This window comes from Eumetopias jubatus, unplaced genomic scaffold (genome assembly GCF_037043125.1).
Source record: "Eumetopias jubatus isolate StellerSeaLion01/CBP00866 unplaced genomic scaffold, mEumJub1_p1.0 scaffold_15, whole genome shotgun sequence".
Lineage (NCBI taxonomy): Eukaryota > Metazoa > Chordata > Mammalia > Carnivora > Otariidae > Eumetopias > Eumetopias jubatus.
In genome coordinates this window covers 62,083,420-62,107,333 of record NW_028274821.1, presented here as the reverse complement: position 1 = coordinate 62,107,333, position 23,914 = coordinate 62,083,420, and the positions used below count along the sequence as shown (strand labels likewise).

Sequence of the window (23,914 nt, the reverse complement as noted above, 5' to 3'; positions counted from 1 at the left end):
CAGTAGGATCTTAATAATAACAGAGCAAAAGGAGCCAGAAACCAAATTTCAAAGTCAAGTGTTGGAAATGCTGAGTTCTAATTTCTTCTATGTTCTTTATTTAAGAGATCCGTTTTTCCATCCATCAGTCAGCTATACTCTTCATTAAAGTACAATCTTATTTCTTATTCTGGACCCAACTACGCCAAAAAACTGGATTTTGTTTTAAAAACGAATTTCAGATCAAATGATGGTTCTTTGAAAAGATCAACAAAATTGACAACCCTCTAGTCAGACAGACCAAGACATGAGATTCACATTACTGAAGTCAGGATCAAAAGTTGGAATATTACTACCAGCCTTACAGAAATACAAAAGATTTATAAAGGAGTACTATGAACAATTCTGTGCTAACAGATTAGATAACGTAGATGACATGGACAAATTCCTAGAAAGACAAAAATTACCAAAACTGACGCAAGAAGAAAGAGAAAATCTGAGTAGACCTGTGACATGTAAAGTGATTAAATTAATAAAAAAAAAAACCTACCCCCGCCAAAAAAAAACCCAAACAAACAAACAAACAAAAACCTAGGACCAGCTAATTTCCCTGGTGAATTCTACCAAATATTTTTTTAAAAATTAATACCAATTCTTCACAAAATCTTCTCCCTAAAAAAGAAGATGAGGAAATACTTCCCCATTCATTCTAGAAGGCCAGTGTTATCTTGATACCAAAACCAAACAAAAATATCACAAGAACCTGGAGCCTTCACCTAGAATGTCCTTGTGTTGATTTTGCCAGCAGGCCTGTGTTTTTCCTAACTCACGTCTTCACAGGACTCCCAGCTGTATGTGAGAATTTCAGTTGCAACTCCACAGTTTGTATGGTTCCAAAATTGCTTTCTTTCCTCTCTTGCATTCTAGGTCTCTGGTATTAACAGTTGATCTATGATCACAAAATCAATCAATCAGTCAAGCAATCAATCTTGTAGCTGTGTGTGGTGATGGATGTTAACTGGACGTAGTGTGGTGATCATTTCACACTATGTTGAATAAATATGTTGTACACCTGAATTGAATGTGTTATGTGTTAGTTATATTGAATTGAATATGTTATGTGTTAGTTATATCTCAATTTAAAAAAAAAACAGACAGTTGACCCCAGAACAAACTCATGGCCTAAGTCAACTTTCACAGCAATAATGCTGCAGACACACATTTCAAAATTTAGTGTCATGTAATAAGCATTTATTTCTCACACATCTGGATTCAGCTGATGTAGACTAGGTTCACTTCACATTACTGGTAAAATCTAGGTCTGCTCCTCGTATTCCTCATCTTCCATGGACCAGCAGCTGCCTGGGGCAAGTTCTTCAAGAGGGCAAGCTCTGGGGGCGCCTGGCTCAGTTGGTTAAGCATCTGCTTTCAGCTCAGGTCATGATCCCAGGGTCCTGGCATCGAGCCCCACATTGGACTCCCTATTCAGCAGGAAGTCTGCTTCTCCCCCTCCCTCTGCCTGCCACTCCCCCTGCTTGTGCTTGCAAGCTCGCTCTCTCTCTGTCAAATAAATAAAATCTTTAAAAAAAAAAAAAAAAAAGAGGGCAAGCTCTGTATGCAAGGACATTTTAAGCCTATGTTTACATCATATCTGCTAACATCGCTTTGGACAAAGCAAATCCCATGGCCATGCCCACGCCCAGAGAGGAGGTACTTTGCTCCTAAGGAGGTGGTGGGAAAGGAGTAAATATTTGCTGAGGAGTAGTCCAATCTACACATTCACCTTCCCACTTGAAGTTCACCTTTTCGTGTTTAGTCCCCAAGAATTTCCCTTCCTTTCCTGGGAAATTCAGCTCAATACTTTTGAAACATGTTTGGTATTTATCTAGCATCTAGGTGTTTGTGAATAAGGGTTTTTCAGGGTAACTTTCCCACTCTACTGCTAGAAGTATACATTGCACATAGGGGTGATACAGCAAAGCTAGGACTCCCATCACGGATCTATAGACCTTCACGTCCCCTTCTCTTTTTTTATTTTTTTTAAAGATTTTATTTATTTGAGAGAGAGAACACAAGCTGGGGGGAGGGACAGAGAGAGGGAGAAGCAGGGAGTCTGATGCGGGGCTCAATCCCAGGATCCTGGGATCATGACCTGAGCTGAAGGCAGACACTTAACTGACTGAGCCACCCAGGCACCCCTCCCCTTCTCTTTTTTTTTAATTTTTTATTATTATGTTAATCACCATACATTATATCATTAGTTTTTGATGTAGTGTTCCATGATTCATTGTTTGTGCATAACACCCAGTGCTCCACGCAGAATTGCCCTCTTTAATACCCATCACCAGGCTAACCCATCCCCCACCCTCCTCCCCTCTAGAACCCTCAGTTTGTTTTTCAGAGTCCATCGTCTCTCATGGTTCGTCTCCCCCTCCGACTTACTCCCCTTCATTCTTCCCCTCCTGCTATCTTCTTCTTTTTCTTTTTTCTTAACATATGTTGCATTATTTGTTTCAGAAGTACAGAGCTGTGATTCAATAGTCTTGCACGATTCACAGCGCTCACCGTAGCACATACCCTCCCCAATGTCTATCACCCAGCCACCCCATCCCTCCCACCCCCCACCACTCCAGCAACACTCAGTTTGTTTCCTGAGATTAAGAATTCCTCATATCAGTGAGGTCATATGATACATGTCTTTCTCTGATTGACTTATTTCACTCAGCATAACACCCTCCGGTTCCATCCACGTCGTTGCAAATGGCAAGATCTCATTCCTTTTGACGGCTGCATAATATTCCATTGTGTATATATACCACATCTTCTTTATCCATTCATCTGTCGATGGACATCTTGGCTCTTTCCACAGTTTGGCGATTGTGGACATTGCTGCTATAAACATTGGGGTGCACGTACCCCTTCGGATCCCTACATTTGTATCTTCGTGGTAAATACCCAGTAGTGCAATTGCTGGATCATATGGTAGCTCTATTTTCAACTGTTTGAGGAACCTCCATACTGTTTTCCAGAGTGGCTGTACCAGCTTGCATCCCCACCAACAGTGTAAGAGGGTTCCCCTTTCTCCACATCCTCGCCAACATTTGTTGTTCCCTGTCTTGTTAATTTTAGCCATTCTGACTGGTGTGAGGTGGTATCTCATTGTGGTTTTGATTTGTATTTCCCTGATGCCAAGTGATGTGGAGCATTTTTTCATGTGTCTGTTGGCCATTTGCATGTCTGCCCATTTCTGGACTGGATTATTTGTTTTTTGGGTGTTGAGTTTGATAAGCTCTTTATAGATCTTGGATATTATTCCTTTATCTGATATATTATTTGCAAATATCTTCTTCCATTCCATACATTGCCTTTTAGTTTTGTTACTGTTTCCTTTGCTGTGCAGAAACTTCTTATCTTGATGAATCCCAATAGTTTGTTTTTGCTTTTGTTTCCCTTGACCTTGGAGACGTGTCAAGCAAGAAGTTGCTGCGGCCAAAGTTAAAGAGGTTGCTGCCTGTGTTCTCCTCTATGATTTTGATGGATTCCTGTCTCACATTTAGGTCTTTCATCCATTTTGAGCTTATCTCTGTGTATGGTGTAAGAAAATGGTTCTGGTTTCATTCTTCTACATTTGGCTGTCCAATTTTCCCAGCACCATTTATTGAAGAGACTGTCCTTTTTCCATTGGATGTTCTTTCCTGTTTTGTCAAAGATTAGTTGACCATAAAGGGTCCATTTCTTGGTTCTCTATTCTGTTGCATTGATCTATGTGTCTGTTTTTGTGCCAGTACCATACTGTCTTGATGCTGACAGCTTTGTAATAGAGCTTGAAGTCCGGCATTGTGATGCCACCAGCTTTGGTTTTCTTTTTCAACATTCCTCTGGCTATTCAGGATTTTTTCTGGTTCCATACAAATTTTAGGATTATTTGTTCTGGCTCTGGGAAAAATGTCAATGGTATTTTGATAGGGATTGATTGAATGTGTAAATTGCTCTGGGTAGCATAGACATTGTAACAATATTCATTCTTCCAATCCATGAGCATGGAATGTTTTTCCATCTCTTTGTGTCTTCCTCAATTTCTTTCATAAGTGTTCTGTAGTTTTTAGAGTACAGACCCTTTGCCTCTTTGGTTATTATTATTTATTATTATTCCTAGGTATCTTATGGGTTTTGGTGCATCCATTCCATATTTTAAATGGTGGTCAACAGGGCACCTGGGTGGCACAGTAGGTTAAGCGTCTGACTCTTGGTTTCAGCTCAGGTCGTGAGCTCTGCACTCAGCATGGGGTCTGCTTGAGATTCTCTCTCCCTCTCCCTCTGCCCCTCCTGCTTGTACGTGTGTGTACTCTCACTCTCTTTAAAATAAATAAATAAATAAATAAATAAATAAATAAATAAATAAATAAATAAATATTTTAAATAATGAAATAAGTTCTGGTCATGATACTAAACTGATTTTACAACCTACCAGTGGTTCACAACCTGCAGTTTGAAAAACACTGACCTAGTGAACTCCTTTAATCATCTTCTCTTCCTCATTATTAATTCTGGAATATGTCTACTTTTATCTCTTTGCAAAGGGAAAATAAACTCAGTTAAACTGTCCTTTCATCTGACTCGTTATGAATTTCTCTATGGTCTGTGGTCCTAAGCCAGCCTTTGGTGCTACCTAGTTCCTTCCTACAAACCCAGCACGTAATGAGCCTGCACTCTGGGCATATGAGGCCCAGTGCCAGGGGCCAACAGGCATGCAGGCAGGTTAGTGCCCAGCTCTTGAAGAAATGATACCATTATTCAGCCTAGACAAGTACTTTGTCAACGGGTAGCCCATTGTCAAAGTTCAGTAAGCTCCTTGGAGGCCATGAGCTGATTAGTGAAGGCCTCAAGGAAGACAGATCTGAATGGGCAAAGGAAGCAAGGGGAGAAGGATCTGGGGTTTGGAGCTTTCCTCAGCAGAAGTAGGGAGCCACCAGTGATTTTTGAGCCAAGTAGATACAAAACCAGATGAAGGTTTCAGGAACGTTCGTTTGGCAAGTCCACTCAGCCTTTGTTCAGCACATATACTGTAAGTGCCCTCTATGTTGCAGGTGCCATGCTACACATTCAGAGTATTTTGGTGAACAAAACAGGCAAATATCCCTGCACTCAAGAGAACTTACACTCCAAGGGGCGCCTGGGTGGCTCAGTTGTTAAGCGTCTGCCTTCAGCTCAGGTCATGATCCCAGGTCCTGGGATCGAGACCTATGTCAGGCTCCCTTCTCAGTGGGGAGCCTGCTTCTCCCTGGCCCTCTGCCTGCCACTCCCCCTGCTTGTGCTCTCTCTCTCTCTCTGTCAAATAGATAAATAAAATATTAAAAAAAAAAAAGAACTTACACTCCAGCAGTGGGGCTGGGGGCAGGGGAATCAAGCTTGTATTGTTTATTAACAATAGTGTGTGTGGAAGGTGGTAAGTACGAAGAGAAAATGAAAAGGAGAGGGTGAGGGGGTGGGGAGTGGCTCAGGTGGGATGCATCTTGCAGGGAGCCTGGAGTCCGGCAGACTGCTCGGGGTACGGCTGGGGGTGAGGAGGTGGCCTGAGCCCCAGCAGTGGCAGCAGGGAGAGCGGAGGGGCAGGAGGGCAACCTGATGCTCCTGGTTTCCTTTCAGAAACACAATGTACAATATTCGGGGCAACAGGCAGGCCCAAGGAACAGGCCACGGACCTCCAGGGGAAGATCCTCCACTGAGCGTGGAACCTTGGAGAACGGAGCAGCCCCTGCCCTCTGACCCCGGCACCCCAGGTGAGCTCTGCTTGGGTTTGGGCTGTCCTCAGAGACCAAGTGAGTGCCCTCTTTATTCTCCCCAGAAATCAGCATTTATGCTTTTTGTTTCTAACCTGAAACTCTCCAGGTCACTCCTCCTGGTTTCCATGGGTCTAGTAGCAATGGCTCCTTTTTTTACTAATATTATTGTGGTAAAATACATTTGAAATTTACCATTTTAACCAACTGTAAGTGCACAATTCAGTGACATGAAGCACGTTCACAGTGGTGTTCAATCATCACCACCATCCATTGCCAGTAATTCTTTCTCGTCTTCCCAAACTGATGTTCTTCGCAACGACTCCTGAAGTAATAAAAGAAAATATATCTCACTTTTTCTTTCTTTCTTTTTTTTTTTAATTTAAAAAGGAAAAGATATAAAAATGCCACGCTGGGGTGATTAAAATCAGATCTGCCTGAAGAAGCAGAGCAAGTGACCTTTAGGTGTCCATCCAACTATTCCATAGAACTTTACTGTTTCACTTAAATGTGAGTGGCCCACAACATTGTTGGGGGGATGGGCTTTTTTTTTTTTTTTTTTTGGAAATTGGTATGGGTGCCCTTAGGACATTTTGTAATCTGGAAACAGTTGGAAGAAAACTGGCTGAGGCAGCACCGTGGGGTCTTCTAGCTGGGAGGACCCCTCAGCTGTATAGAAGTGGCTCCAGAAAGAGCACCCCTTTGGAGCAGTGCCCGGCGAGTCCCCGCAGATCACAGTGAACAATGCGCAAGGGACTCAGTACCCCATCGAATCAGTAGTAATGGAACCAGCACTCTTATGTAGTAGTTACTTTGTGTCACGGCTACTCTAAGCACTTTTTTCCTTTTGATAACAGTTTTATTAAGATATAATTCACATACCAAACAATTCACCCATTTGAAGTATACAATTCGCCATAACCAATTTTAGAACATGCTTATTATCCCACAAAGAAACCTCGCATCCCTCCAGCTCTAGGCAACCACTGTTCGACTTTCTGTCTCTGTGGATTTGCCCGTTCTGGATAGTTCATGTAGATGGAATCTGCAATATCTGGTCCTTTAGGACTGCTCCTGTCACCAAACAGAATCTTTTCAAGTTTCTTTTATGTGTACCAAGCACTTCACCTGATTTAACCTCTTTGACCCTTCCAAAAACCTGAGCAGTAGCTTCCGTTGGTCTCATTTACTAAATCAGGGAACCGAGGATAGAAAAGTAGAGTGACTGGCTCATGGCCGCACAGGGGGTGTGAAACTAGGAACTAGGGTTCAGGCCGAGGCTTTAGAAAAGCCTCATTTTCTAAAGCAGTGATTTTTCACACAACCTTTTTATTGCCATGACACTTTGACCCCGTGAATAAAATCTAATATACAGTGCATATCAAAGCAGACTTGAGGCAGGGGATGGGAGTCTGGGCTCCCCTCGGCTCCTCCTACTGTCTTCCCGTCCCAGTCAGCCCTGTGGCACCCCCATGAAATCCTACAGCACTGACAGAAAACCACTTTCCTAGGCCTCGTCTTCACCAACTGTGAAATGGGTGCAGTGATCCCTACCTTGCCTGCCCTCAGGGTCAGTGGAGAGTAGTGTTATCAGAGGGCAGCAGGGCTGCATGGAGCCCCCCTGCTCTTCTATACCCCACGGCAAGAAAGAGAAAGAAGCATTGCTGTCCTTTGAGCTCTGCAGTTGGGTTTATACCCAGTGCAACTGAATTTCTTTTAAGTCTAGGACAAAACCATTCTGTTCTTGTATTCAGCAAGGCCAGGGAGGTTCTGATTCCTACTAGAGTAGTTTCTTATCTGTTCTAGATGGTTTGGCTGGCCCCAGAAGAAACATGCTAAATTATTCTACTCATCCTGTAAGCCCTGCCTGTCCCCTCACCTGGGATTCCATACCATGTCCTTATTTTTAACACCCTAGTCCCAAAAGGACTGGGGATAGCTTATTAAAATACATATCAGGGGAAAGTAAATGAGTAATTTGGGTTAGGAAATTTAGATTAAAGACCAAGATAAGATCCTATAGAATAGCTAAGAGTGGGCAGCAGATGCGGCTCTGAGCTTCTCAGTAGCTAAGGCAAAGAGGGAAATGCAAGTGTTAGATTATTTCCAGTATCTGTAAGAATAAACACATGTTTTCTTAGAAAAAGCAAAGCCTTTTCTGGCACAGAGCATTGAGGAAAATTTCTTCTGCTGGTACCTTATAATGGGCATGATGTGTATATGTACCATGTAGACAAGATTCTCAAGGTCTTTTGACCATATAATCAGGCCATTAAAATGTCCCTGGATGCAGGGTGATGGCAGATCCCTAAAGTATAGGCTATACTTGGGGCAGGGCAAGACAAGGCATTGGGGGGTGGGTGAGTGACTGATGTTGGATTTGATTTAAGAAAAAATAAAAATAAAACAAAATAAGAAATTCAGTAATGGTTGGCAAATGTTTTCTACAGAGCCAGATAGTAAATGTTGGAGGCATTGTGGGACATATGGTCTCTGCTGCCAGTCCTCAACTCTGCCCTTGTGGAGTGAAAGCAGCACAGATAATGTACAAACGAATGTGGCCATGTTCCAATAAAACTTTATTTACAGAAGCAGGCTGTGGGCTGGATTTGGCCTGTGGACCCCTGGTTGCTGACCCTGGCTCTAGAGGAAATAGAAGGACTATGCAGCCTGGAGGCAGTCAACTGTGGGAAATGTGTGCCCTAACTTAGCTTGTAATAAGAATCCAATGAGAGTCTGACTTAACTCTCTGGGGCAAGAATGCAGAATACAGATATTCCATACTCCTGTCTATGGACAGATCTCTGTACTTTGAAAATTGCCCAGAGGGTAGAGGTGGGATTCTTAAATAAGAAACAAGACATCCTGCCAGGGCTTGTGCCTGAGATGGCCCCTGGCACACAGCAGCGGTGTGGTGTGAAATAGCCCGTACAGGTGGGGATCCGAGAGTCGGGGACAGGCACATGTCAGAGGATGGGCTGAAGGACCCAGCTGGTACAGTATAAATAACGTTTATATAGCCCAAGGGTTCTCAAAGTGTGATCCCGGACCAGCTGCAGCAGCATCACCTAGGAAAGTTTTAGAAATGCAAATTCTCAAGCCCCACCCCAGACCTATTAATGAGAAGCTCTGGGAGTAGGGTACCACAATCTGCATTTTACTGGGCCCTTCAGGTGCTTCTGCAGCAAGCTCAATTTTGAGGACCGCTGAGGCCACTGATCATAACCTCTGTGTTCCTCCTTTTGAGCAGGGAAAGATCCAGCAGATTCTCCAAAGTCTACACCCAAGTCCTCTCTGACTGCCAATCTCATTCAGAAAGCCAAGCGCCAGAACAGCACCTTTCCGTTCTTTGCTGAAGGATTCACACGGACCCGAACTGCCCAGGAAAAGGTTCTAGCCTTGGAGCAGCAGGTTCTGATGCTCACCAAGGAGTTAAAGTCTCAGAAGGTGAGCTCTGGCCCCACAGAGGCCCCAAGCTCCAGTGCACACCTCTGGGCCTGGAGCCTCTGAACAAGCTAGACATGCTACATTAGCCCAGCCGGGCATGTGCCAGTCTCGGTCCTTAACAGCCAAACTGGTGGTGATGGGAAATGCTGTGCTGTTGGTTACTAAGGGCCACGTAGACACTCAGCCTAGATGATGGAATGCCTTCCAGGGCAGGATCTCTGGAACCTACTTTGTATTGCTCTTGGACTCCTCCTAGAAGACTGTGCCTGGCCTCACCCCACACTGAAGAGAGGCAGCATTTGGAGGAGGGGGATTTGGATGCAGGGTCCTGGGAGGGGCCCCCGACGGAACTGGCAGCTTGTAACGGTGCAGAACGCTGAAGGACTGTCACAGGACGGAGAAAGCAGGCAGGTCTCTTGTAGCTCTGGGGCTCAGCCAGGCCCAATGGGATAGTGACGAGGAAGATTTAGCCTTAATAGAGAAGTTAATTATAGCAGTTAAAAAAAAGAGTGACATGGTCATTGTAGAACACAGATCACATACATACACAGGCATTAAAATCATCCCCAAATCCTACAACCCAGGGAATAAATCATGTTCGCTTTTTTGGGGCAACTTTGTAAAGTAGTGAGAATCACATGGCAGGGAGGTGAGGGGGACTGCAACCCTGGGCACAATAAAAGTAGTTAAACTAGCCCACCCCAGGGGTGGGCCCCACTGAGAACCCAGGCTTCTTTTCCTCTGAGGGGAAGACCCAAATCTTCATGTTTGAGGTTTGGCTGCCCTCAGTCTTTTCCTGCTTTATTTCCCAGCTCTATGTACTTCTGAATAATCCCCCTCCTGTACATTTCTTGTCCTCCTTTCTGCTGCTCTGTTTTTGAAGACAGTCCAGAAAAATGTTCTCCCTACCGAGTTTTGCCCCTTCTCTGCCTTTCTTGCCCTTAAGCAGATATTAGGGGAAGCAGCAGAGACTTCCATCCTGGCAGGTCAGGGCATACATTTAATGAAGCAGCCCGTGATTAAAGTCCTCCAAGGAGGAAGCTCATTCGTTCATAGGTTCGCACTTCAGTTGTGTATTCACCAGGTCTTTGTCGAGGGCCTGTGGTGTGCACGCAGTATTCTAGGCGCTAGGAACAGTGGGAAGAGACACGGGCCCTGCCTCTGCAGAGGCTTGCATTTCATGGCAGAGACGGGTGGTAAACACCCCAACACCCATGTACAGCATTACAGCGTGTGAAGTCCCCTTTGCTGCCGCTTAGCAGCCCAGCTTCTTTTTCTTCGGTCATCTTCCCGTCCTGCGGTGGAGCTGCTGGTGCTTCTGAGAGCCCAGAGGGCATCCAGTTGGGCTGGAGTAGCTGCCCAATCCCTGGACCAGTACAGTGTAAGGCCCAGACCCCACCTGGCCAGGAAAAGCAAGCTGAATGTGAACACCGCCTCTCCTTTGACCACACCTTCCCCTTCTTTCTAGGAAACCTGGGCAGCCTCCCTGGGCTTGGCCTTTGCTTCCAAGGTGTCGGGAGTTGTTCAATGAAGGAGAGAGGCCCGGAAGACCGAGATTTCCTTGAGGTTTGCCCCCAGTGGCTGTGCCGCCCTGGAGAATGTGGCATCCTCAATAAATGAAGGCAAGCTCGTGGAGCTCAGTCAGGGCTCCCCAGGTGGCTAACAGCTTCCCTGCGGTCAGAGTGAAAACGTCAGGAGGAAGTTGTCCAAGCATTACAGAACCTGGACTTTCTTACTGGTTCACTTCCCAGCAAAGTTTGGTCTGGCCTGGGATCGATAGTCAGGAGGCGAGAAAGGCCTGCGGTCCCACTTTTGCCTCACCAGATGAGTGCTGTGCGTGCTCTCCAGACCATCTCGCAAGTGTGCTTTTGTCTGGTGGGCATCTTGGAGCACAGGCCTTAAAGTGGAAGGTGCCGTCCACAGTTCTGGCCCTGAGCAAGTTTCTTAACCCCTAAAGCCTCAGCTTCCTCCTCTGTCCCCGGAGTTATAGGGGTGCTTACTGCAGAGGCTTGCGTCTGGCTGCGTAAAGCCCAGTGCCTGGCACGCAGCAGCAGCCCGCCCGATGCAGGCTTTGGCTGCTATCACAGCATTCCCTGCCCTCTTAAGTTGATTCCTTCTGGCCTTACAAGGAATGGCATGATCCTCTGAAGGGCTCTAGGAGTACAGATGGGCGCCCATGAGGGTCTCCAAGAAATGAGTGACATAGCAGCGATGGGCAGAGGTCAAGTCTTCACCCCACGTTAGGCAGGGGGAGCCCCAGCCCTACCAACTCTGGCGTTTTACCTCCAGCCCAGATACCAAAACCAAAGAGGGGAAGGAGAGAAGACCGACTCTTGGCCCAGAGGTAGGACAGAGGAGGCCTGCAAAACCTTGGGGTGTCCCGTGGTGTCCCAGTTGTGCAGAAATGCTAATTAGAGGACACTAACTATCCATCTGAGTCCCTCCGAGGCCAGTTCCTCAGCTGGACAGATAGTCTCCCGGACTTCCCTGGGCCCACATCTACAAGATGCCTTCCTGCATCTCTTCAGTGGAAGGTACACTCTTTCTGCCTGAGGTTGCAGGAGGACATGGGAACTGGGAGGTCTTTTCCTGGCTCAGCCACCTGGGTGGTCATTGCCGATAGTGTTAGTGATCCTTGAAGAATTTGTATCTCAAACTCTGTCGGATGCTGTGGAGGGCACAGAGGTACACTGGGTCCCTGCTGTCAGGTGGGGAAGAACAGATAAGAGCATACATAACTGGTGTTAAGGGTGGCCCTAGCTCTGTGCTTGGGCTTTCCATGCATTGCTGCTAATCCTTACAACAGTTACCAGCTCTCTTTTCTTGAGGAGCAAACTGAGGCTCTGAGAGATTCTGCATGCCCAGGGTCTCCCAGGAGCCAAGACCAGTTTCAGACTCTGGTCTGTCTGCTTCTAGAGCTTCTTCCCTTTTCACTGCCATGCTCAAGGAGCTCAGAGATGGTGGGTGACTGCCCTGAGGTCCCACAGCTGGAAGAGCCAGGACTGAGGCCCTGGCCCCCTTCTCCAGGTCCAGGACTCGTCCCAGCCTCACCGCCTCCTCTGTGGTCTCCCAGGACTGCCCAGCATCAGACATGGGCACGTAACTGCTTTTCAGAAAATACGAATGCACTCATGTCTGGTGTCATATTAAACCATAGGACCACTCCAGTCCCCATTGAGCCATTATCTGTCCCAGACCCTTGCAGCATGCTGGTCCCCCAGGAGATTTGGACTCCTGGAGTTAGCACCAGATGGCTGCTTGGCTGGGTGACTCAGGCTCTCAGAGTTGACAAAATTACACCCAGCCTGAAGGCTGTCTGCTCTGGCAGATGGAAGCCCATGTTTGTAGTGATGTTGGCCATCTGTTGACTGCTGGGAATGATGAACTCTTCCCAGGCCCTCTCTGGGGCCAACTTAGCTTGCTCAAGGTAATTCGTTGAGGAAACTCATTGGGGGCAAAGTGCAGCCTCTTACTTCCCTAGAACCTCAGCCAGAGACCTCAACGTACACTCCCCTTATCCAGAGTATGGAGTCCAAGACTTCAGGGTGCACAGAGGGAGGGTCGAGAGGGGCCTGACTGTTTCCGCTTGGGGAGGGGCACTTGCCAGACTTCCTCTCTCATCCTTGAAGTGGCTATGCCAGGAGTAGGGAGCAGGATCTCCATTTCACCTATGACAAAGCCAAAGTTTACTTTTCTTAAAACACCGTCATTAGAAACACCCTCATGGACCTGGAATGGCAAGCAAGGCCTCTGGGTCTCCAGAACCAGTGCTCCTTCACCTGCACCTGCTGGCGCCCAGCCTCCGAAGGGTCAGGGGCTGGACTGCTGGACTGAGAGTCCGGGGCTCTTTCTGCAGCAACGTTGGGCCCATCCACCTTGATCTGAGTGAGTGATGCAAGTATCAACTCTTTAATAAGGGAAAGGATTAATTTTTAGAAGGTGGTTCGTTGGCTTTTAAAATTTTGAATAATCAACTACAATGAATTTTTTTTTAATAAAATGATAACATGTGGCCAGTTAATCAAAGTCTGAAATGGGCCAAACAATGATTTGATTAAGAAATATTAGACGTACCACTTGATCAGCTCTTCTGTTTCTAAGAACGAGTCCTAAAGCAATGCTTACAGTTGTGGGAATTGGCGACAGCCGGCTGTCCCTCCTTGAGGATGGGACGAGGGTACTGAGGTGCAACCAGACGAGGAGGAGTCCCTGCACCCTTGCCGGTGGTGGCGGTGCTCAGGGACACGCCGTCGCGTATAGTAAGGCCCAGAGTAGCTTCCCTTTTGGTTTTTAATATCTCTAGATGGTGTGTATGTGCATTTGTTGTGACCTGATGCCCTCAGGCTCACCCATGTTGTAGCATGTAACAGGATTTCCTTCCGTTTTCAGGAATAATATTCCATCGTGTGTATATGCCACATTCTGCTTATCCATTCACCGTCAGGGGACATGTGGGTTGGTCCCATCTCTTGGGTGTTGTGAATGATGCTGCTATGAACTTGGGTTGTTTCTATTTTTAAAGAAATGGAAAGAAGTGTTTCAGTGTAAAATCTGTTAACTACACATCATGGAGAAGTGGAGGGCCCCAGATTAGGATTGGGGGTCCTCTGTTGTGGCAGGTTTTCCCACCTGTGAGGATCCACCAGCTTCTTTTAGTCCTCTTCATTCTCCTTTCTTGGGCTTCAGTGTCCTCCTGTGACAGCAAGCGACCTGCCTGACCAGGTGGTCTCTCCGGGCCTGCCAGCCGCCGGGTTTTCTGAATCCGAGGTCCATTCACACTCCTCATCTCGTGCTTCCTGCCCTGACTCCGTCCCTTCCCTGCTTGCTTTCTCCCTGTCTCATTCTGAAGCTGGGACTCCTGGGGTGGGGGGAGAGGCTCCCGGGCTGGAAGTAGGAAGGGGGAGGCAGCTGGATGTAATGGAATGGGCTTCAGAGTTGACTCTGCCAAAGTTGGGGGAAAGATACCTGCCTGATGCTGGGCCTCAGGAGAGCCTGAACAGTGGTGTCTGCTGGTTAATTCGCCCAGGCACTTACCAGGGTCCTCTCCAAATCTCCGCCAGACCAGAAGATGGTCTCAGCTTCTGTTATCCTGGAGCCACAGGAACGGTGATCTCTCCCAGCAGAGCCTGAGAAGCTAGCTCATTCCAAACATTCCAGTTTGGTTCGCAGCCACCTCCTCACCCCACCTTCCGGCCACACCCAAGAATGCCCACAGCCTCACACAGGCTCTTTCATTCCTCTGGGCCTTTGCTAGAGCTGTTGACTCAGCGTGCGTGGAAAGCCCTTCCAGCCTTCATCTTCTACCTACTGCTTGACCGTCTCTGGCCCTCCTCATTCTTCACAGATCAGCTTCAACTGTTGTGCCTTTCTGTAGAATATACTGGTCTTCCCCCACCTCCATCCCAAGGAGAAGTCATTGCTCTCTGCTCTGTATCCCCAGTAATACCCTTGCTTCCTTCTTGCAGTAAATCACTCCATTGTAGTAGTTCACTTTTGCTCCCACCAGCCTTGGTGGTTTTTGAAGATGAGAACTCTGACCGATCCCCCTCTGGGCCACCAGCACCCAGCCCAGGGCCTGGCACTGAGTAGGGCTTAATAACGTTTGGATGGCTGGAGGGAAGGGAGAGAACCCAGAAGAGGGCCAGTCTGTGGTCCCCAGGTTTCAGAAATTGCATGCTAATTCGATCCTGCCATTAATTTCTCAGATAAGGTCATGATTTGGAGCAGTTCTCTTCCAAAATGGAATCATTCTTAGCAATAACCCTATCTAGCTGATTCATTTAGTTGAATACTTTGGTGTGGATACAGATAATGTGTTTCTGGAGCAGAGCAATGACCCAGAGCCCCTGCCTATCAGGTCTGAGGCTCACATGGGACTGGCCGCTGGGCTACCTGGCTTCTGATATTCTGATCCTGGCCTTAAGTGAACCCACATCCCTGCTTTGGGACAGGACAGGTCCTGGGGAGGTTGGGGGCTTGAAGGCATGGAGAGCCAAGCAGACCTAGAGTTTCCATGTGCATACAGTGCCCCTGCCAAGGAATAAATGGAAGTCTGTTGCTTCTGAGCTCTCTCCGGTTTCTTGCACAGGACTGCAGGCATTGCTTGGTGGCCTGAGGGGTGGGGCACAGCGGACTGCATGAGGCTCTGTGTGTGCTTTAGGCTGAGGATTGCCCACGCGTTTCCTCTCAGGTACTCTCCCAGCTCCATCGGTAGCGACTACTTGATGCTATGTTTGGGATTCTGAGGACTCCACTAGGCTAAGCAGGAAGGAATATTGAGATGAGTCAGGTCTGCCACAGGAGCCGGAGAGAAAGGCCACGCCGGTGTGCCACAGGCCACCTTCATGACTGACCGAGCACAGCCTTGCAATGATTTGGGATTGAATTCCACTCTACTCTGTGGGGCTTCAGTTTTCCCATCTCTGAAATGGACACATATCAGTCAGGGTTCAGGCTCAGCTGCTGTAACAGAGAAGCCTCCAAGCACTCTGGTCTAAAGCAATCTGGAAGTTATTTCTCTCCTGCCTTCTCGTGGAAGAACCCAGAATTCAGTGAGCAGTTCTGAGCTAGTAAGGCAACTGCCGTCCTCATCATACACCTTCTGCTCATGAGCCGAGGGGCTGCTCCAGCTCTTGCCATCTCCCAGCGAGAAGGAAGGGCAGTGTGCGTGGTGGTTTTAAAGGGAGGACCCAGAAGCTACCCACATAATTTCTCATATCCCATTTAGGCAGAATAGTCACCAGGCTACCCCTCGCTGCAAGCCTGGCTGGGAAATGTGGTCTTCAGCTGGAGAAAATGAGCCGGCCCGGAGGATGACGCTAGCCACCCCTCAGGGCTATTGGGAGAGTTGGTGACTGTGGCAAATGCCGAGTCCCTGGCACCTCACAGGCCTTCCCCGAGTTCACAAGGTGCTTCCTTTCCTCCCCCAGGAGCTGGTGAGGATCCTGCACAAGGCTCTAGAGGCTGCCCAGCAGGAGAAGAGGGCATCCAGCGCATACCTGGCAGCGGCCGAGGACAAGGACCGGCTGGAGCTGGTGCGGCACAAGGTGCGGCAGATCGCAGAGCTGGGCAGGCGGGTGGAGGCCCTGGAGCAGGAGCGGGAGAGCCTGCTGCAGACGGCCGGCCTGCAGGAACAGCAGGTGCAGGAGCTGCGGCGGCACGTGCAGCTGCTCATGGACAAGAACCAGGCCAAACAGCAGGTCATCTGCAAGCTGTCTGAGAAGGTCACCCAGGACTTCACGCATCCCCCTATCCAGCCGCCTGGGCCCCCAGGGGCTGCCAACAGGGACTTCCTGAGCCAGCAGGAGAAGATGGAGCACCTGAAGGTAGGGGCCCCTCCTCGCAGGCCCTGGGCCCTTGGTGGGGGGAGGGGGGGCGGCAGACTGCTCTCAACCCTGAGGGTTTCCTAGATAGAGCAGGGATAACCCTTCATACTGAAATTGATACTGGTGGAAATACTGCTACATACTTCCTCACTGTCTTACCCAGAAGGTCTGGTGCAATTTGACCTTTTCATGATATCCTAGGCTAGAAAGGGAAGGTATCTCTAGATTATTATTAGAGGTGGAAGAGCACAAGATAAGGTCAGAACCCCTGAGTGCCCGACCAGCTGAGTGCCCGACCAGCAAAGTGCCATGCTGATGCCCTGGGGAGTCCCCAAGGTGCCTGGCGGCCTCCCCTAGCACACAGTCCAGGTGATGTGGGGCCAGCAGGACTTGCGGCTCCTCTGTGAGACTGTGTGCTGCCCGGTGGCCACCATCGTGGGTGCCCCGCTCGCATCATCTCATCTGATGCTCCACCAGCCCTGTGAGGCCGTCACTTGGGTGCTCCCCACTGTGGGCAGGAAGGCTGAGTCTGAGAAGGGCCTGTGTGCAGAGGGGCTGGGGAGCTGGAGCTCTCTGACCTGCGTGTGCTCTGCTGCCTTCCAGTTTCTTTGGGCCTTCCCTCCTGCCGCCTTGCCTGCCTCCCCCTGGCACAGGCGGTGGCTCTCACGTGGGGAGGCAGCGCCCTCCCGGAGACCAATTGCAGCTCAGGGAGCAGGAACTTAATTTTATGTGTGATGCCTGCCATGGTGACAGGAGCTGCCGGGCCACCTGAAGGCCTGAGGCTGGGGATCAGTGCTCATAACCCCCACTGTCCTTAAAGGCAGCTGTATAACCACGGCCGGTCCTGCCCCAAACCCCACCACGCACAGCCGCACATGTATACATATGTACGTATAACCAGGGGAGCGTCCTTGCCATGGGACCAAAGCATTGCTGCTGGAAGAGGGGAAGCAGAAGGAGAAAAAGAAAACTCCAGATGCATTTGAAAGACCAGTGGGCAGTGTGGTACAGTGGCCCCTGCCCCAGCTGTGAAGTCAGGCATAGGTTTGGACCCAGGCTCTGCCTCCTACTAGCTGTGTGACCTCAGGCAAGGCCCCTCACCTCTCTTTAAAAATGGCCTCACTGTTCCTACTCACGAGGTTGACGGGGGGTGAAGGAAGACAACATGAAACCCAGATCCCTCCTGTTTCCTTCCGCATGAAAAACCACATAACCAGTCTTTGAATCTTTTCCCTTTAAAATCAGATTCTTTTGAGTTCAAAATGAAAGCAAAATCATTTCAAATGCAGATGGAGTGAGGCTGGGGCTGGAAAATTGCTTTCATCAGATTGCTTCACTACCCTCCTCTGCCCTGCTAACTAAGAATCTTCTGTCTGTGCCTATCCTGCTGGAATCCACAGGTGAAGACCCCATAGAGCAGCTCGGGGGTCAGAGAAATAGATCTGTTGGGTGCTGCCAGGAGCCGACTGGAAGCCTGGACTCGCCGTAGGAGACAGAGTGTGCCCCTGGCTTTGTATGTTCAGGAATTTATCAGTGAGCCCAAACAGAGGAAATTCCTATCAACCAAACTTACCTTGCTGCTGATCCTCAGAGGCCCAGTGTTTGTGTCAGAAAGAATTGCATGTGCTCGAGTTCCTCGTTTGTTAGCCTTTACATGTCTGATCTAGAAAAATAGAAGACTCCTCCAAAATCCATAGTCTTTCCATTTGAGGACAGAGCAATGTTCACATCTCCCCCTTGCCCTGGGATGGAGGATATGCGACTTTAGGGAAATGCCCCCCTTGTTGAAGCTGCCAGTTTGAGAACAGAATCATTGACCTCCTGAATATCGGAGCTGGGAAGACTCAGAGATCTAGTCTTTGACATTTTCTGGCAGGGACAGCTGAGCCCGGACAGGGGTCCAGGGTCCCATAGCACAAGCAGCAGGGTTGCAGCTAGGCCCGAGGTCTCCCCACATGCAATCCACTGCCTTCCCTACTAGCACAGGGGCTAGTCCACGCGGCGTTTCCCAAAGAGAATTCACGGGCTCCTGATCCCTATGAAGACAGGCAGGCAGACTCTCTCCTTCTGTCTGCTTTCCCTAGCTGTGTTTTCCTCCTTTGCTTGCTGGTGACTGTCATGTGGCTTTCCTTTCTCTGAGCTCTCTCTCTTTTTCCTCCCTACAGTCCTGAGCCATGATGAACACTCAAGGTAGGGCGATGAGGTGCTCCAGGGGGTGCTCACACATGCCCTCGCCGTCTGGGCTGCAGGCAGGGTGCCCCTGGCCATATGTCCAAAGCCTTGGAAATGCCAGGGAGCATCTCGGGGTCTGGGGTGAGGATGCAGGGACGGTAACAGGAGGCAGAACGGAGCGGCCGTGTAGAGCAGCAGACTCTGCTGATGTGCTTTCACCCAGCAGTTTTCCATTCCCCTGTGGACCACACACACCTGGCTTGCATCCTGCCTCTCTCGTGTTCTAGGCAGGTGACTGAGGAGGACTTACCCTCTCTGTACTTGTTTCCACATCTGTAAAGTGGGAACGATGGTACTTTAATATGTAGCGCACAGCATGGTGGAGATAAATGAACACATAGTAATGTGTGGGAGGGAAACGAGTCTCATAGTAGGACCTCAGGCAACGGGTCGCTGTCTTCCTCCCTTGCCTGGAAGTGTGTTGTATTTTCTTAGGCATTTGGGAAGAATGCACAACAGCATCATATCAAAAACAATTTACAGTAATTAACTCATAGTATGGTAGTATCCAGTCGGTGTTAAAATTTCCCAATTGATTTGTAAATGTTATAAATAGCTTTGGGGTTCTTTTATATAATCTTTTTAAATAAATAAAATAAATCCATGAAAAAAAAGAACGCACAACAGCAGCAGTGGGAAGTCTCTGGGCGGGGGCAGGAGGAACACAGCAGGTGACAGTAGTTCTCCAGGTGCCCGGAGAACCCAGAGAAGGAGGTGACACTTGTGCTCATCAGCCACCATTCTCAGCCTTTTGCATGTATTGACTAATCACATCCTCCCCAGAGTGCCTGAGGCCATACTGTTATTGTTCCTGGTTTCCAGGTGAGGGGAGGAGGCCCAGAAAGGGTGAGGAACTCGTGCTGGGCTCAGTGGTGAAGGCAGGATTTCTATCCAGGCAGCAGGGCCCCAGGGCCCTGGGCCCACTCCCTGACCACTAGGCAGCGCCAGCGTCTCTGCTGTGGTGTTACTGTACTCGAGGGTCAGAGGGGTCAGACAGGCCTGCGTGCAGCCAGCCAGACTGCTGAGCACAACCGCTGAAGGGTGGGACTAGACGTTTGGCGTCCAGGTGGATGCCAGCGGGGGCAGAGCTTGTGGAGGATCTAGGCTGTAAGTGCAGTGGTTGGACGTGGCTTTTGAATCAGACACATCTGGGCTCAGTCACCCCTGGTCTCGTAGAGCTGTGTGACCTCAGACAACGTACTTGTCCTTTCAGAGCCTCGGAGACTGCATCTGAGTTCCTTTCAGGGCTGCCGGGGAGATGGAGTGGGATGATGTACTCAGCGCGGGGCCGGGGCACAGGGTGATGGTGCAGGGGGCCTGCGCAGCTTCTGTGTTCATAAATCTGTGAGTCTCTAGACACCCAAACGGAAGACTATCACGGGCAGGGGGAGTGGGCCTAGAAAATCCTGATGTCCACAGGTGGTGGGTCCTCGGGCTGCAAACTGAGGGTTCACACCAGGCTCACCACCCTTCCACCTAAGGGTAAGAAAATGGGGGCCGCAGAGAGGAAGCAGGCAGATGCTTGTGCAGAAGAGCAGCTGGTACGCCCTGGCAGCATTTCTGAGAAAAGGGAGCCCAGAGTTTGACCTAAGGGAGACATGGCGGGAAAGTAAGAGGAAGTCCAGGCTAGGGAGTTGGAACTACCTGGGTCCAGGCCGGGTGGAGAGAGCAGAGAGCGAGCTCAGCCTGAGGACACGAAGCCTGGCAGCCCGGGCACAGTGAGGGATGCAGAAGCAGGGGTGGCCAGGGCAGGAGACACCTCAGACAGCCCCAGTGGGGTGGTGAGAGGCCATGTGTTGAAGCCAGCCAGGGGCTTTTATTTCTAGCTAAGGAACCCTGGGAGCATGTGGCCCTCCCACTGGATCAGCCATCTAGGCAGAAGGCAGCAGACCCTGGGTTTGAATTGGAGCTTCTGGGCTGGGAAGGATCTTGGCCAGGATGCAGGCCCACCCCGGGAGGGTCAAGACGGCCTGTGAGCTGTGTACACGAGACCCATCCCTGATAATGAGGTGCCACAGTCATCACAGGTATGATGCTCTTAATTTCCAGATAAATCAGGGCTATCCAAGGTCACGCCTTGCAATAGTGTCTCTCTCATGCACTTACAGCCCAGTACATTTCTTGAGTGGGAGCAAAAGGGGTTGAGTTTCAGCTAGTGAATGTCCTGGAATTGCTAGGTATAGCTGTGAACATGCATTGTCCATTGCTTCTGGAATGTCCATCCCAGTGGAATGAAGGTTGAGGGCCAGTGCTGTGGTTGCTCCTTTTTGAGGCTCAAGCTTCTGCTTGAGCCTCCCCAGTGCTTGGCCAGCTTCTCCTCTAATGCCCCAGCAGCAGGATCTCACTCCGTCCACTGGACAGCTTGCAAAAGGAAAACTCTAGGTGCAGAGATGCGCATGACAGCATTATTCATAAACCACAACCAACCGAAAACATTCAGGGCTCAAATAAAAAATAACAGGGAAAGGATTATAACTAAGGTATAGTAAATTCACCCAACAGAATAGTCATCAGACATTAAAAATGTTGGGAAGCTTATGTAACATAGAGTACAGTTGACCCTTGAACAACACGGGTTTGAACTGCACGGATCCACTTACAGGCAGTTTTTTTCTGATAAATACGGTATAGTTCTGTTAATGTATTTTCTCTTTATGATTTTCTTAGTATTTTTTTTCTCTAGCTTACTTTATTGTAAGAATACAGTATATACTACACATAGCATATGAAATGTGTGCTAATTGGCTCTTTGTTCTCAGGAAGGCTTCGGTCAACAGTAGGTGATTAGCATTTAAATTTGGGGGGATAGTCAAAAGTTATATACAGATTTTCGACTGTGCAGCGGGGGTGGGGTTCAGCACCCCTAACCCCAGTGTTGTTGAAGGGCCATTGTATTTACAAGGTGATATTAAGTAAAAAATTTTCCCTCAAAATTGTTCAGTATGATTGCAAATATGTGAAAACATGTTTATTTTTAAAACAAACACTACTTGGATGTTTGTTTGTTTTGGTCTCCATACTTAGTGTTATGACACATGTTACCTCAGGTCATCTCCCAGCTGCCCAATGGAGTAGTATTTGTCCCTTTTACAGATGAGAAAACAGAGGGTCAGAGTTGTTCAGTGAAACCTCCCAGCCAGGAAGTCAGAACCACAACTTGAACTCCAGGCTTGACGCCCTCTCTATTGTATCATGCTGGGATCAAGATTAGTGAAGGGGGCTGTCTGTAATACTACTTCTTTTAGACTTTCTCTTCTGTTGTCATTATTAGAAATTTCTAAAGGAAAAAAGTATTGGCAGCTCATTTGAGGATGAGGATGAGGGAGATGTTTATGGTGCAACTCATCAAATGCTTTGCTCTCTTCTCCAGGATGACATGGAAGCATATCGGACCCAGAACCGCTTCCTCAACTCCGAGATCCACCAGGTCACAAAGATCTGGAGAAGGGTGGCTGAAAAGGAAAGGGCCCTCCTGATGAAGGTAAGAGGCAGAGTCCATCTCCTTGCCCAGCCACCCTTCAGGTCCTCACCTTCTTGCCCCGTATCACTCTCTCCTTACCACCTGTACTACCTCTGGACTTGCCCTTTACGAGCTGCCTTTCCAGCCTCAGGCATCTGTGCTCTGATTGCTGCTTTTGATCACAGAAATGCAGAGGAGGAGGCTGGCAGTCATCTCTGCACCTCCCCTACCAGCTAGAGTAACTTCCAGAGGATTCAAAGGGCTGCCACTCTTCCCCTCCCCGCTTCATTTCTCTCTTTTTTTCCCCTCCTGTTTGGGAGCCAGATATTAAAGACTAGATATTCCAAAACAGCTTCATATATGGGGAAATTAGAAAGTGTCCATGCACATCCAGGGAAAGACTCAGAAAAGACTTGAGAGCTTAAGTTTATATCTTAGGCTACCCTTGGCACAGAGACAGCCTATAACAATCAAAAAACAAAAACAAATTTTTCTCGAATTGGGAGAATCTGATTTCTAGTGTTCAGATGTCCAGTTTTCAACAAAAAAAATCTCAGGGCATACAAAGATACATGAAAGTATGACCCATTTGAAGGAAAAACATAAATCAATAGAAAACTGCCCCTGAAAAAGACATGGTACTGGGTAATACTAGACAAAGACTTTATTTTTTTTTTTAAGATTTTATTTATTTATTTGACAGAGACACAGCGAGAGAGGGAACACAAGCAGGGGGAGTGGGAGAGGGAGAAGCAGGCTTCCCGCTGAGCAGGGAGCCTGATGTGGGGCTCGATCCCAGGACCCTGGGATCGTGACCTGAGCCGAAGGCAGATGCTTAACGACTGAACCATCCAGGCGCCCTAGACAAAGACTTTAAAACAGTTGTCTTAAAGATGCTCAAAGAACTAAAGGAAGAAGTGGAGAGTCAAGAAAGCAATGTATGAACAAAACTGAAATATCAGAGAGTTAGAAAACCTACAAAGAAACCCCCCACCAAAAACAATTTCTGGAGCTGAAAAGTACAATAACTGAAATGAAAGATTCACCAGAGGGATTCAAAGGCAGATTCAAGCAGGCAGAAGGAATCAGTGGACTTGAAGATAGGACAGTGGAAATTATTCAGTCTGAGAAACAGAAAGAAAAAAGCTTGAAGAAAAGTGAACAGAGCCTAAGTGATCTGTGAGACCCCATTAAGCAGACCAACATGCCCATTATAGTATGGTTGTCCCAGAAGAAGAGAGAGAGAAAGGGGCAGAGAGAATATGAGAAGAAATAAAGGCCGAAAACATCCCAAATTTGATGAAGACATGAATAAAAGCAACCAAGAAGCTCAACAAACTTGGAGTAAGATAAACCTGAAGAACTAGAAAAAGAAGAACTAAACCCAAAACTAGCTGATGGAAGGAAATAATAAAGATCAGAGCAGAAATCAATGAAATAGATAACAGAAAAATAATAGAAAATCAATGAAACCAAAGTTGATTTTTTGAAAAGAGGATCAAAACTGACAAACCTTAAGCTAGGTGGACTAAGGAAAGAAAGAGAGAGGACTCAAAATCAGAAATGAAAGGGGCACATTACTACTGATTCTGCAGAAATAAAAAGGATTGTAAGAGTACTATGAACAGGGGCGCCCGGGTGGCTCAGTCGGTTAAGCGTCTGCCTTCCGCTCAGGTCACGATCCCAGGGTC

The 23,914-nt window shown here is 48.2% G+C and overlaps 1 protein-coding gene across 7 annotated transcripts in view; it reads left to right on the top strand.

Moving 5' to 3' along the window:
- Window positions 1-23,914, top strand: part of TBC1D2 (TBC1 domain family member 2) — a 50,365-nt gene that overhangs the window by 14,464 nt on the left and 11,987 nt on the right. For all 7 annotated transcript variants that reach the window (XR_015766851.1, XR_003610226.2, XM_028108795.2 and 4 more), the window contains 4 exons: window positions 5,626-5,759; window positions 9,010-9,206; window positions 16,136-16,531; window positions 22,134-22,244. Coding sequence is in view for 5 of the 7 variants with exons in the window: in XM_028108795.2 (XP_027964596.2) it covers window positions 5,626-5,759; window positions 9,010-9,206; window positions 16,136-16,531; window positions 22,134-22,244 (838 nt within the window). In the remaining 2 variants the exon portion in view is untranslated. The remainder of the gene's footprint in view (window positions 1-5,625; window positions 5,760-9,009; window positions 9,207-16,135; window positions 16,532-22,133; window positions 22,245-23,914) is intronic.